The sequence below is a fragment of the Pongo abelii genome, chromosome 22, assembly GCF_028885655.2.
Source record: "Pongo abelii isolate AG06213 chromosome 22, NHGRI_mPonAbe1-v2.0_pri, whole genome shotgun sequence".
Classification (NCBI taxonomy): Eukaryota; Metazoa; Chordata; class Mammalia; order Primates; family Hominidae; genus Pongo; species Pongo abelii.
The window spans coordinates 47,786,175-47,800,092 of NC_072007.2; the positions used below are offsets into that span (position 1 = coordinate 47,786,175).

General features: G+C 37.7%; 1 protein-coding gene across 18 annotated transcripts in view; it reads left to right on the forward strand.

The window, feature by feature from the left end:
* DYRK1A (dual specificity tyrosine phosphorylation regulated kinase 1A) overlaps positions 1–13,918 on the forward strand; it is a 148,853-nt gene that overhangs the window by 98,637 nt on the left and 36,298 nt on the right. For 16 of the 18 annotated variants that reach the window (XM_063720897.1, XM_063720896.1, XM_054542516.2 and 13 more), the window contains 2 exons: positions 7,798–7,994; positions 13,262–13,381. In XM_063720897.1, the coding sequence (XP_063576967.1) occupies positions 7,798–7,994; positions 13,262–13,381 (317 nt within the window). Of the gene's footprint in view, positions 1–3,253; positions 3,378–7,797; positions 7,995–13,261; positions 13,382–13,918 lie in introns of all 18 variants that reach the window. The other 2 variants (XM_054542515.2, XM_054542512.2) reach the window with 2 other exon arrangements.

The window sequence follows — 13,918 nt, forward strand, 5'->3', positions numbered from 1 at the left end:
AGTAAAAACATGGGTAATTTGCTTAATTATAAAATCAGGTTAACTAGAAATACGCATATTAGTTTTGTCCCCTTGGAATCTTATCATAGGAAAGGAATGAATGAATGGATAACTTAAATACTTTTTGGTGTTGCAGGAGGAAATTAAACTTAGGTTTTTTCTGAATTTCATACACAGCAGTCGAGTTAAGAAAGGAGACAATGAGCATGTGGCAAGCACACCTCGTTTATATACCATGTTTACCAGCAGTCCCCCTGTACTGGTGGCTTAATCTTTCTTTCCTTTCACTAAATAACTGATAATGTCACTAACTAGTTATGATATACATAGCTAAAAAGTACCAGAAGTGAAAAAGTTTTTTCTTGCTAATTCACATTCAGATCACCCACAGCAAATTCCAAAAAGAACATCAGATTCTTTGTCACCTAGCATATCACCATTATGCATGGGAATGTGTATTATTCTCCCTAAAAATGTTTCAACCTTATAACTAGAAAAGTAAATCTGCTGGGGAAAAAAAGCCCTCTAGTGTATTGTTTAGATAGACCATAACTTATTTTTGGATTATCCACTACTTGAATTAGTTGGAGAACAGCTTTCTTTTATTAAGGTGACCAATGCTTTTCAAAATAATATTGGCATCATCTGATGGCTTGTTAGAAATGTTGACCCTTGGCCAGGCATGGTGGCTCAACGCCTGTAATCCTAGCACTTTGGGAGGCCAAGGTGAGTGGATCACCTGAGGTCAGGAGTTCAAGACCACCCTGGCCAATATGGTGAAACTGTCTCTACTAAAAATACAAAAATTAGCTAGGGGTGGTGGCGGGTGCCTGTAATCCCAGCTACTTGGGAGGCTGAGGCAGGAGAATTGCTTGACCCTGGGAGACAAAGGTGGCAGTGAGCCAAGAGTGTGCCACTGCCCTCCAGCCTGGGTAACAGAGCAAGACTCTGTCTCAGAAAAAAAAAAGGAAATGTTGACTCTCAAACTCTACTGAATCAGAACCCTCATTTTTAAAAAGATTCAAAAACAATTTGCAGGCACATTAAAGTCCAAGAAGTGCTGTTACAGATTATGAATGGCATTGTCACCTCCGCAAGACAGTGCTGATGCAGCCCCTCAGTAAGTGCTTGTTGAATTTAATGCATATAATTCACTCAATCTAGATTCAAAAAATGAAACAAGTATTTCAGGAGGGTAGTGATAACAGCAGTAATCAAGGGAACTACCTGCTTCTTCGTAATTCTTTCATAGCTATCTCGATGTCACACAATTACCCATCTTTCCTTCCAGATGCATCTTTCAGTCTGATTCTGTCCATGCTGGATGGTCATTTGGATGTCTTGTGAATACAGTAGATATACACACGTATGTGTATGGATGAGAGAGCAACAGAATTAAAACAAATCAACATAGTATATGAGTTTAGGGAGTAATTAGATTTTGATTAGTCAAGGATGCAATCTTTTGTAATATTGTAATATATAAGGTAACTAAAAAATAAAAATATGGGGAGATGATGATATAAAAAATTCCAGCAAAAGGTAAGAAAGGAAAAGGAACATAAAACAGTTGGAACAAATAGATTGTTAGTGTTCATTTATAGATACAGCTCAACCACATACTCTTTACAAGAGATAAACCTAAAATACAAGGAAACAGAAGAAGGTAAAGGTAAAAAGATGGACAAAAGACATACTATACAAAAATTGATGCAGAGAAGGCTTGGTGTAGTCAGACTGATAACAGATAAAGCAAAAAGCTTTACTGGAAATAAAGAGGGCAGTTTATAATGATAAAAGGTATTATTCATCAGGAAGGCATAACAACCCTGAATTTATATTATCCAGTATAACACTTTAAGTAGGAGATTTTTAATACATTGTTGTTGGTAACTGATAGAACAAGATGAGACCAAAAATTTAAAAAAAATACCTATATAAGACAGCATACTTAATAAAATTAAACCTTTGATGAGGCTGACCATGAAGAAAGAGAAGACCTCATTAACCGGTGTTGAGGTGAAGAGGATATCACAAAAGCTTATGAGAAGATATTATAAAAACTTGATGTCAGTCCATTTGAAATTTAGATGAAGTTAGACATACTATTAGAAAACTACAACTTAACAGACACAGCAGGAAATAGAAAATCTGAATAGTCCTATTAAACATGATCCTTAATGGAAAGAGCTACCCACTGGTTTTGAAATCTTTGGGATTTACAAAAGAAAAAAAAACAAAAAACAAAAAAACGGAAACTACCCACAAGCAAAACTCCTGGTCCAGAAGGTTTCACCAGTGAATCTACCACACACACATAAAATCATGACCAAATTGCATTCCAGAAATAGAAAAATTTTTTTGTTTGTTTTCACAGGATCTTGCCCTGGGCTAGAGTGCAAGTGGTACAATCATGGCTTACTGCACCCTCCTCCTCCTGGGCCCAGGTGATCCTCTCACCTCAGCCTCCTGAGTAACTGGGACTATAGGCATGTGCCACCACACCCTACTAATGTTTTAATTTTTTTGTAGAGATGGGGTCTCACTATGTTGTCTAGGCTGGTCTCGAACTCCTGGGCTCAAGTGATTTTCCCACCTTGGCCTCCAGATTGCTGGGAGTACTGGTGGGAACCACCATGCTTGGCTCGAGGAAAGTCGTTTATCATTTCAAAAATCAATCAGCGTCATTCACCACATTAACAGAGTAAATCAGAAAGGTCATCTCATTTCAGTAGATACAGAAAGAGCATTTAATAAAAGTCAGCATCCATTCATGAGGAAAAGGTCTTAGAAAACTAGCAGTAGAAGGAAACTTTGTTAATCTGGGAATAGTATCTGTTAAAAACCTGCAGCAACCATAATACTGGAGAAATGTTGAAAGCTTTGTTTCCAAGAAAGCTGTATTTCCAAGATTGAGAATATGTGAGAGTAGTGGCTGTTACCTCCTTTTTAAATCATCACTGTACTAAAGGTCCCAGCAAGTAGAATAAGGCAAGGGAAAGAATAAGGATTGGAAAGGAAAAATAAAATTGTTCAGATGCTCACTAGCCACATGTGGCTATTTGCTACATTACTGATACAGGTAAATCCATCATTGCAGAAAATTCTGTTGGGCACCACCATTCTATAGAGATCGATTCAATGCAATTTCAATTTCAACATCTCAACATGGGTTTGTTTTGGTGGATTTGATGGGGTGAATCAGGAACTTACATGGAATAGCCAAACTTACTTACTTTTTTTTTTTTTTTAGAGGTGAGGTCTCTGTTACCCAGGCTGGAACACATACAGTGGCACAATCATAGCTCACTGCAGCCTTGAAATCTTGGGCTCAGGCAATCCTCCCACCCGAGCCTCCTGAGTATCTGGAACTACAGGTGTGCGTCACCATGCCCGGCTTTTTTTTTTTTTCTTACAGAGATGAGGTGGTGGTGTGTTTCCCAGGCTGGTCTCAGACTCCTGGGCTCAAGTGATTCCCGCCTCGGCCTCCCAAAGCCCTGGGATTACAGGCATGAGCCCCTGCGCCTGGCCTGCCAAAACATTCTTGAAGAACAGAATTTCCTGTTGGATCTTAAAATTTTTAAAGCTATTGTAATTTAGGTAGTGTCCAGTTCTTGAAAACAGACCTAGGTAGGTAAGTCTGTATCCGGTAGAACAGAATAGGGAGTCCAAAACTAGATCCAAGCATAAAGGGAAATGTGATTTATGATAAAGATGGGGTTACAGAGCAGTGGAGAATGTTTGTCTTTTAAATAATTGGTTAAGGATCAATTGGATGTTAATTTGGAGGGGGAAATGAAACTTGATTCCTGTTTTACACAGAAGTCAAATGCAAATGGATTTTGCATTTAGATGTGAGAGACAAAGCCCAATGTTTAGAAGGTAATAGATTTTTTTCATGACTTTGATATAAGGAAAAATTTCTTAGACTCCAAAAGTACAGTACTAATTGTAAAGCAAAAGTTGATAAAATTAAGAACTTTTATTCATCAAAATATACCATTAAGAGAGTGACAAGGCAAGCTGCCTGTAACCAATAGGGGCTCACTCATATTCAGAATATGTATTTTTAAAAATCCTAGAAATTTGTAAGAAATGGGCTTACAATTCAGTAGAAAAAATAGAAAAGCAACCTGAATGTACGTTTCACGATGTGATGTATAAGTGGCCAATACACATGCAAAAATGCTCAGAGTCACTAGGAAAATGCAAATTAAAACCACGCTGGAGTACCACAGCACAAATACACTTAGCATAATGGCTGAAATTAGACTGATGATTGCATGCCATAGTGAAGGAGTGGAGCGTGAGAATTTTTCATAAACTGCTAGTGGATAAATTGATTGGAACAAAAAAAGACCGGAAAAACAACAGGACAGCATCTCTGTGTATACCAAACGATGCATAACAAGAAGCTTACAAGTGGCAGTGTTCATAGTAGCCCCAAACTGGAAATAATCCAGGTGGCAGTCAGTAGTGGAATGGATAAATTATCATTTGTCCATATTATTGTAAAGCAAGGTAATGGATAAACTACAGTTTATAGGCATAAGATGAAGTAAACAATTCTACTCTGTTACATTAGTTTGTACTTGCCATGCTGTAAATATATACCTGAGACTGGGCAATTTATAAAGAAAGGAGGTTTAGTTGGCTCATGGTTCTTTCTTCAGCCTGTACAGGAAGCGTGAAAGCCTCTGGGGAGGCCTCAGGAAAACTTTCGATCATGGCAGAAGGCATTGGGGAAGCAGGCATGTCTTACATGGCCTGCAAAGTCAGGCAAAAGGGGGAGGTGCCACACAGTTTTAAACAGCCATTTTTCGTGAGAACTCTTATCATGAGGATAGCACTAAGGGGGATGGTGCTAAACCATTAGAAACCACCCTCATAATCCAATAACCTCCTATCAGGGCCCTCCTCCAATATTGGGGATTACAGTTCAACATGAGAATTAGGCAGGACACAGATCCAAACTGTATCACCTGCTCATATGAAAACATCACGCCTGTAATCCTAGCACTTTGGGAGGCTGAGGTGGGTGGATCATGAGGTCAGGAGATCGAGACCATCTGGCTAACATGGTGAAAGCCTATCTCTACTAAAAATACAAAAAATTAGCCCATCGTGGTGGTGGGCACCTGTAGTCCCAGCTACTCGAGAGGCTGAGGCAGGAGAATGGCGTGAACCCGGGAGGCGGAGCTTGCAGTGAGCCGAGATTGTGCCACTGCACTCCAGCCTGGGTGACAGAGCAAGACTCTGTCTCAAAAATAAATAAATAAATACAAATCTGGTTTTGGAGGTCAGGATAGTAGTAACTTTTAAGGAAGAGGAAGGAGGTGTAGGTTAGAAAGGGTCATAGAGTGGTGTGGTGGGTTTCTGGGATGCTGGCCATTTTTTCCCCGTTTTGTGACACAGATTGATTTTATGATAGTAATTTAAGCTTTGTGTTAATGATTTTTATACTCTTTTCTACAATATTGCACTAAATAAGTTTAAACATAGTATAGAACAGTGACATGGATAATAAAAACAGAAGCTAACATTTTTATAAAAAGTGTTCGGTGTGTGTCACAGGTTTCATTCTGTGTACCTGTTGGTGGTATCTCATTTAAACTTTGTAACAAGGAATAGAGTCAGTATAGTAATACCTCTGCTTCATAGATAGGGAATCTAAGGCTTTGAATGGTTAAGAAATTTGCCAGTCACAGCCTTAGTCTTTTACTGTTTATAAGAACTTTTTATATATTAAGGACCTCAATTCTTTTTATTTATATTCATTCCTACCTTTTTCTTTTTAGTGTTCAGATTTAAAAGCCCTCATCACCCCAAATATTTGAATTTAGATTTTCAATGTTTTGCTTTTACAAACAACACCAGGATAAACATGCTTGGCATCTTTGTGCCATCATTGATTATTGCCTTAGTGTAAGTTTGTAGAAGTTCTTTTAAAAAGTGAACAAGGTTGTTCTACAGAATTGAATGAATGTGTTTTTGACTATGAATGATGAAATGTTTAGAAAAGTTGTCCATCTTTCATCACAGTTGTACTGTCCTTTTACTTATTTAATAAACATTATTAATCATGTAGATTGGGAAAGTTAAGGACCTTACTGTAATGGAGAGAGACAGAAGAGAATCTAAAGTCTGAAAGCAATGCTAGGGGCAGTTGACATTCCAGCTTTAGCAGGGGTGGAGGACTTAAGATTTGTATTTTAGAAAGGTCACTTTAGCCATGTTATTGGGTAGATCCAGAATTGCAAATAAAATAAAGACAGCTATTAGGAATCTGTTTTGATAATCTTAAGTGAGATATGTGGTGATGTAGATGAAAAGGTTGTGTTTGAGTGTTCTGTTAGGAGAGGGAATGAGCAAGATTGGGCCTCTGTGAGGGAAGAACTCTAACATGACTGCCAGAGTGTTGATTCTCGTTGACTGGGTAGGAAATGGTGTCATTCCCTGTGGTGGAAAGTAGAGGTGGAACTTATGTTTGGGGAGCTTTGTTCTCTTTGTTTTGCAGAGTCTGTGCCACATTCAGGTAGAGATGGTATGCTCCACAAGATGGGCACTGGCCCCATGAGCCTTTACTGCACATTGACTGTGTGTTACTCTACAGTACTTGCAGATAACATTGGGCCATTTATTAATTGCCAGAGCTGTTCTGAGTATGTTGTATGTATTAAAGCACTAAACCTTCATAACAACCTTTTCAGGTAGGTATTATTATCATTATCAGGATATTAGGTATGCATGGCCATACAGCTGGTCACCGGTAGCTCTGGGATCTCCAACCCCAGCAGCCTGGCTGAGAGTCTGTGCCCTTCACTGTTGGACCACCATTATTGTGTGTGTTGAAAATGGTAGAAGTCAGAAGTATTTTGCTACTGAGTGGTATGGTCGGTTGTGTTGTGGCTGTTAGCTGGTTCATTCAGGAGGACAGGCACAAGTATTTTGAATCTAGGCGTTCTTGCTGACCAAGGTTTTAGGCTTTAGTCTGTGATTACAAATTTGGTTGAATTTAAGAAAAATCTTTTTCTTATCCTTTTCTTAAAGAATTACCTTTTATTAGATACCAATACTTTTATGGACCAAAGTGTTAATTTTTCATTTCCGCCACGGATATCATGATCATGGTTCATCCTACCCGTGGGATAATTATTGGCTATTCTTTCTTTGTGGTGAGCTTGCCAGGTCTACATTCCCTTAGGACTATTTGAAAGGTGCAGAGAAATCCAGCGACCTTGGGTTGAGAAGTTTAGTTCTGTGTTTTATGTTTGTTTTCCTGTTTTTATACCCAACCTTTGATTGCCTGTGTCAGTGGAGAGCACCATAAGGTTTCACCTGGCTTGGGGGATGCTGGCGATGTTGTTTGCCGTAAACCTGGCAGCAGGTGCAAAATAGCATCTCAGAAATGTTCCTTTGAGTTGGTTTGTGAGGAGCTGGTCTGTTGGAGAAGTTCCTCAATAATTAAAAGATTACTTATTTAACTTGTATTATGGTTCTTAATTGATGAAAATCTCGTAGGTGAAAGTAAGTCTTAAAGGTTGTTGCTGTTGCTTTACAAAAAGATTTTCTGAAGATTTTATCAATACAGGTTTATATTCATTTTAATCAATATGGATCTTTTATACCATTAAAAACATAACTGTTGTGTTGAGTAACATATACCTGTTTGTAGTTAGAAAAGTTTTTTAATATTGAATATCCTAAAGTTCTTATTTAAGGAGCCATTAGATATGTCAAATTATACAAACATTAGGATATGAATATTTCCTTTAAACCTCACTTATCTTCTTGTAGGAGGAGAGACTTCAGCATGCAAACCTTCATCTGTTCGGCTTGCACCGTCATTTTCATTCCATGCTGCTGGCCTTCAGATGGCTGGACAGATGCCCCATTCACATCAGTACAGTGACCGTCGCCAGCCAAACATAAGTGACCAACAGGTTTCTGCCTTATCATATTCTGACCAGATTCAACAACCTCTAACTAACCAGGTAAGTTCATGGAGTATCGGAAATGACTATTGGAATGTCAGTTTATTCCTTAAGAATGTTGGAATACTAAGTAGGCAAAGTGCTTTAATGGCTTTCAGTTTTACATGCAACGTGGGATTATGGATTGGGAAAACATGATGTTAAGAAGTTTGCATTAAATTTTTTTTTTTTGATTTTTACTTGTATTTCACTTAAACACTCATAAACATAACCACAGTCTCTCATTCTGTAATAGAAAGGGGAAAAGTTATTTCTGAAGAATATTAAAGGATCTTAAGGAAAAAGCTTATTTTTATGGAAAGGTGGCTAAGTTAAAACCGTTACAGGAAAGCAAGTCAGATTCCATTACAGCAAACTTACAGAACGAATTTTGTGTTATTTTAAACTACCTTTCTACACATTTGTAAAAATAAATACAAAACTCCTTAAAATTCAAAAGAGATGTATGCAAATTAACCGTGCTATTTATTCTCATATTCAGACAGGCTATTCACCATTTTTCTATGAAGTGAATGGTGTAAATAGAATACATGCTGAACTCTTGGTACTCACACACACATACGCATGCATATATATGTATGTGTATGTATTTTTAATATCTTTCTAAATTAACTGCACCGTCTACGTTGAGTTTTGGTTTGGGAGACTTAATAGCTGTAGTTGTGTGAAAGTTTCTTGCCCCACGGATATTTGATGTGTGATGAGCACTGAAAATGGCTGCTTTTCCATGGACTTAGAAATTTGGTTTGCCATTCTTTTGTTTAGGTCTTTTAATATATTGTGTGAGGATAAAAGAGTTGGGAGATTTAAAAGTATGTCTTTTCCTGGTGTCTTGTTTATATTAAAACGTGTTTGTAATAAAATTTTGCTAGTAGGCTGACATAATGTTTAAAATATATAACATGTTAACATTCACAGTTAAATAGTTATAATAAGATGAATTTTGGCAGGACTTAAGATTTTCTTTTATGTAGTGAATTGATTTCAGTTTAGCTGTGTGTTGGGACAGTTGTTCAGAATGTCCAAGTTTAGGAAGTGTTTAATTGTGTACCAGAAGAAGACTGCCTGGAAATCTAACACGATGATCCATTTGCACTTTGAGGAAACCAAGTTGATTCAGATTAATTTTCCCGCTTGTTCAAAAGCAGCCTGTCAGGCAGAGTGCTGTTTTTAATGTGTTTCACAGCTGAAAGGACTGCGCTCTCATTTGTGACTTTTCCGTGTGTGAGCAGGAGACTGTGGGGTCCAGCCCGGGCTTCCTTCTTCTTAGATACAGTGCTCTTTCAGGTCTAACCTCTGGTGTCTACAGCGGGCTAGGAAAACTTCCAGTCCTTTAAAGTCATTTTTATCATTATATTATTTTAGTAAATAATTTAATTAGCAAAGCACCTATTTTTATATCCAACTAACATCTTATGTGCATTTGGATCATATAAAATAAGAGATATTTCACTTACTATTTCTGTTTTAAGCTATGAAATACTTTTAAAGATTTGTGTGATGTAAAAAGACTATCTTTAAAGTAATAATACTCAGCCAAATATTTCTGCCAAAATCCAAAAATTCCTGGGCCTAATAAGGGAGTCATATTAGAGGATGCCTTTCCTGTAACTAAAAGTGTAGGCTGTGTATTAAGTGGCATAGTCTAGTCATAGGACCTGGCTTCAAGGTCTCCGCCGGCTCATGATCTGGTTGTAGGATTTGAGTCAGGTTATTTGTACCCTTCATATCTGTTCCTTGGGTGTCAAATTGGCACCTCCGACTAGAACCCCCAACACATACAAAGTACCTTTTAGCTATAAACTTACTGTAATTTCATTATTTAATTTCCATTGTTTCTTGTTAATCATCCTATCAGATGTCTTTTAAAAGAGAAATAGAGCGCAAGTAGGTGTAGAAGAGGATGACTGATGTTTGGAATGCTGAGTCTCTGGGCTATTCTAGTTTTCACAATATCTTTCATAGTTCTTAAATTCTGGTACCCTGGATATGTGTTATAGATGCTATTCAGCTTTATTAATGCTCTCAAAATAACAAGAAAGGCAGAATACAGTGTTTCTGATTCTTCATTATATAGGAAAACAGGAGGTAAATATACAGAAAGTGAAATAGGTATTATAATGGAAAACAGTTTTTGAAAGGAGTCCTAGAGCTTATACTAAAGAATCTTTTCAGGACAAAAGTTAATTATTGTTTTAGCTCTTATAACTGATCTAAGCAGGTTTGTAATCTGGGTGAAGTAAAAGGAGCAAGAGATGTGAGCATCGAGGGCGTGCTGTTTCTAGCTCCTGGAGGCAGATAGCTGAGGCAGCAGGAGGAGGTCACCTCAACTTCCCTTTTATTAGGTTACTTGCCTTGCAAAAGGGGTCATTCCTGCAGCTTGGTGAGCTCCTGGGTCCTCTGAACACCATGTACTTAACTTTTTGCTGTAGAAGGTAGAAGGGAGCTTGCTCTATTACTGTACATTCTCTTGACTGGCTAGCAGAAGCAGGAAGTAGAGAAAGTGTCAGATGCTTAGGGTTGGCCTTGAGTGTTAGTATAGATGTATAAGTAGGTATTTGGAAAAGCTGCTTTCTAATTCTGGATATGTACTAATGGCATCACAGTGTTCCAAAAGAAAAATTCGGTTAATATGAAATCACAATGAAAGCATAGGGAGTATTACTTGCTTTGTAGATATTTATTTGTTCTTTCCATGTATTTTGAGCATCTCAATGCAGGGTGTTGTTTGAAGCATGAAATACAAACAGCTTGGCCTTGTAGGCAGAGTATGACCAGTTGTGGAAAAGATTAGCAACATTTTGTGAAGTGCTAAGCACACAGCACACACTAATATTGAGTGCAGAAATTTGATCATGTAACTCATATTTATATCCTATTTTGTATATGTACTGTATATTTGAAATTTTTTTTTGATTGTATGTGATTTTGGCGTTTTTGAGTGAGCATCATTACTCCTGGATGTAGTCACTGATTCTTTTTTCAGATGTTTGAAATACCAGTGGAACTGTAAAGGGGCAAGTTAAAAACTTAAAGACATTCACAGGTTTTTTATGTAACTAATTTTAATAAATGCCTGTGCTTATTTTAGGCATACCTCAATTACTTTGCTCAACAAGTAGCCTAAAAATGACTGCTAAGAGGGTAGACTAGAGGCGTAACATTGATAGGGAGCTTCTGGCAAGAGTGTCCTTGTTAAGAGCCTGGGGTTAGGCATGGACATCTTCAGCTACGATATTATAGTAGCTGCACTACGACAATATTTCGGACCACCCGGATGATGATTTTCCTGTTCTTTAACTGGCTCTGGGATCTTGGTCAAGTTCTTTAACATTGGAGACTCTGGTTTCTCATGTGTAAAATGGTCACAGGAATGGTATTTAACTCCCTTGAGATTGTTGAGGGGATTACATGGAAGACTTGTAAAAATATGCATGCTAAAAACATGTTGTTCAGTAAATACCTGCTACTGTTATTGTTACTTTATTATTAAGTTATTCAGTTGACTCTACCAATGACTTATACTTCCTATCAACTTTTATTATAGCGGTAATGAAGCATTGCACTGATTCAGATTTTGTGAAACCTCACATTTAGGCTACACTCCACCAGCCCAAGAAAGGGGCTTACTGAATAAACTACCTGCATGAAAACAATGCTGGGAACTTAAATTAAAAAAGAAAAGACATTTAAAGGAAACCTTTCATCACCCTAAATGCTTACAGCATTCATTCACAAAAAAACTGACATGTTTATTACCCATATTAATTTATGCATGAAGTCCTTAAGGAATAGTATAAAAATATTCTGTGAACTTAGCATTAGCTACTGTTTAGAAAAGTAAGACTATCTATTTGAAAAACTAAATAATTCAGATCATCTTAATTCTGATGATTTTTGTCAGACAAATAGTTACAATCACCAAGAGTTCCCCCCCCCCCTTCAACCTTATTTGGAATTTTAAGAAGCACAGGACCTTGAGAAGAGATAGTGTTATTTCAGTAAATGGGTGAATTTGCCCTCTGGGTAACAACTTTTTAGAGTTTGAGTATACATGCAGAAGAAACCAGTGTTAATGTTGATTCATGATAAAGTGCACGTAGGTAAATGCTCTAACAATTCTATCTTTTCAGACCACATGGATGGTGATTTTTCCTGTTCTGTCCACTGGGACAAACCTCCCCTCTTCTCTTTTTTGGTGTGGGTTAGGTTAACAATTATACCATGACTCCACACATTTTTGTGAGGTCTTAGTATGATGTGTTTACTGTCACTCTGCCCCTCCGATTGACCCGAGTGTCCTTGGAGAGATGTTGTGTCAGGGTCTTCGGCTCATTTCCCAGCACAAATGTCCAGAAGAGTTGGGCAGGAACACAAAGATGGGCCAGGGGGAATGGCTGTGACCACCTTGATGGAAATAATTGGTTTTGAGGATCTGTTGATTGCAAGAACCCCCATTGGGAACCTTTCAACTGAGGCATGACACTTGCTGGAGCAGTGGCACTCGGACAGCAATCCAGGATCATTGACGCTAGCCACAGCACTCCTGGGGTGTGTGTAGAGGGGGTGCAGGCCCCTGCTCTGTCATCTGTTGTAATTTCTGTGGAAACGGTCTAGCAGGATGCTCACAGTGGAACCCCTCATTGCCTGTCAGATGGTGTCGAGAGCCATGAGTTGGGATCAGGGAAGGGGACTGTGAGGGCAAGCCTTGGTTAGGGGCAGATATTTGTCATAGGGCAGCAGGGTCTGGAGACATTAGGAGCTGAATTTCTTCTTGTTAGGAGCAGTTGGAGGGAATGGTGCTCTGCTGCCAGCCTCCTTTTTTGGTGCCAGCTGGGTCCTGAAATCCTATGTTAAGGAAGCTGAAAGTTGCCTCTGAGGGCTGGGTTTATCTTTGTCTGCTAGTTGTGAACCTGGTCAGGTTTTAGGAATAATTCAGAAAAAAATTTTCTTTGGGCTAATTGTGTGGTAGAGAAGCCCTCGTGGGCAGCATCCTTTGTGTCTCCTAGATTGGCGTATGTCTGCATTTCCACCACTTTAAATTTGGCGGAATAGGGTCAAAGCCTCAGGCAGCTGGGCATATTATCTTCTAATTTCATTTATTTGTTCTAGTGGTTGTCTTTATTGGAATCCACATGAAAGGGAACTTTGAAGAGAATGTATAATCATCTAATGTAGCTGTCTTTAAAAAAGTAGATACATGCAGGTTACAGAAGAGGGAATTTATATCTTATAGTTAAAGTACTAGTCTTTTCTGTCTATTTAAGGTGATGCCTGATATTGTCATGTTACAGAGGCGGATGCCCCAAACCTTCCGTGACCCAGCAACTGCTCCCCTGAGAAAACTTTCTGTTGACTTGATCAAAACATACAAGCATATTAATGAGGTAAGACTTGATTTGTTATAATAACGTCTATCTTGCAATACGTCATTGAGAAAAAAAGTATGACCTATTTACCCTAAACTTTTTTCATTCCCAGTTAATTGTCATATTGATGATTATTATGAAGACTAATGATTTAGAAATAATATGATTACAACTATGTAAAAGATATATTAACAAGGACTGCAGAGTATAAAGATAATTGTGGATGACTTGATTTTTTTAAGGTTGTATTTAATATACTGTTATTTTTTTTAATTTTTATTTATTTTTTGTTTTTCTTTTTTATTTCATTTGAGTTACTTCTATAATAACTCTTATTCAAAACAAGAAAGGGGAATAAGGACTCTAAAAGTATATATGTGTTAGAATTTTTGCTTGAATTTTTATATATTTGTTTCTGCTTTTGCCAGGGGTGTCAGGAAGCTCTGAAATATGTTTAATACCTAGTTATAGGCATTTGGCCTAGTTTATTTGATCTATCTATATTTCTGTGATTTTATTGTCTTTTAACTTTTTATATGTGTTCTTTTATCTATA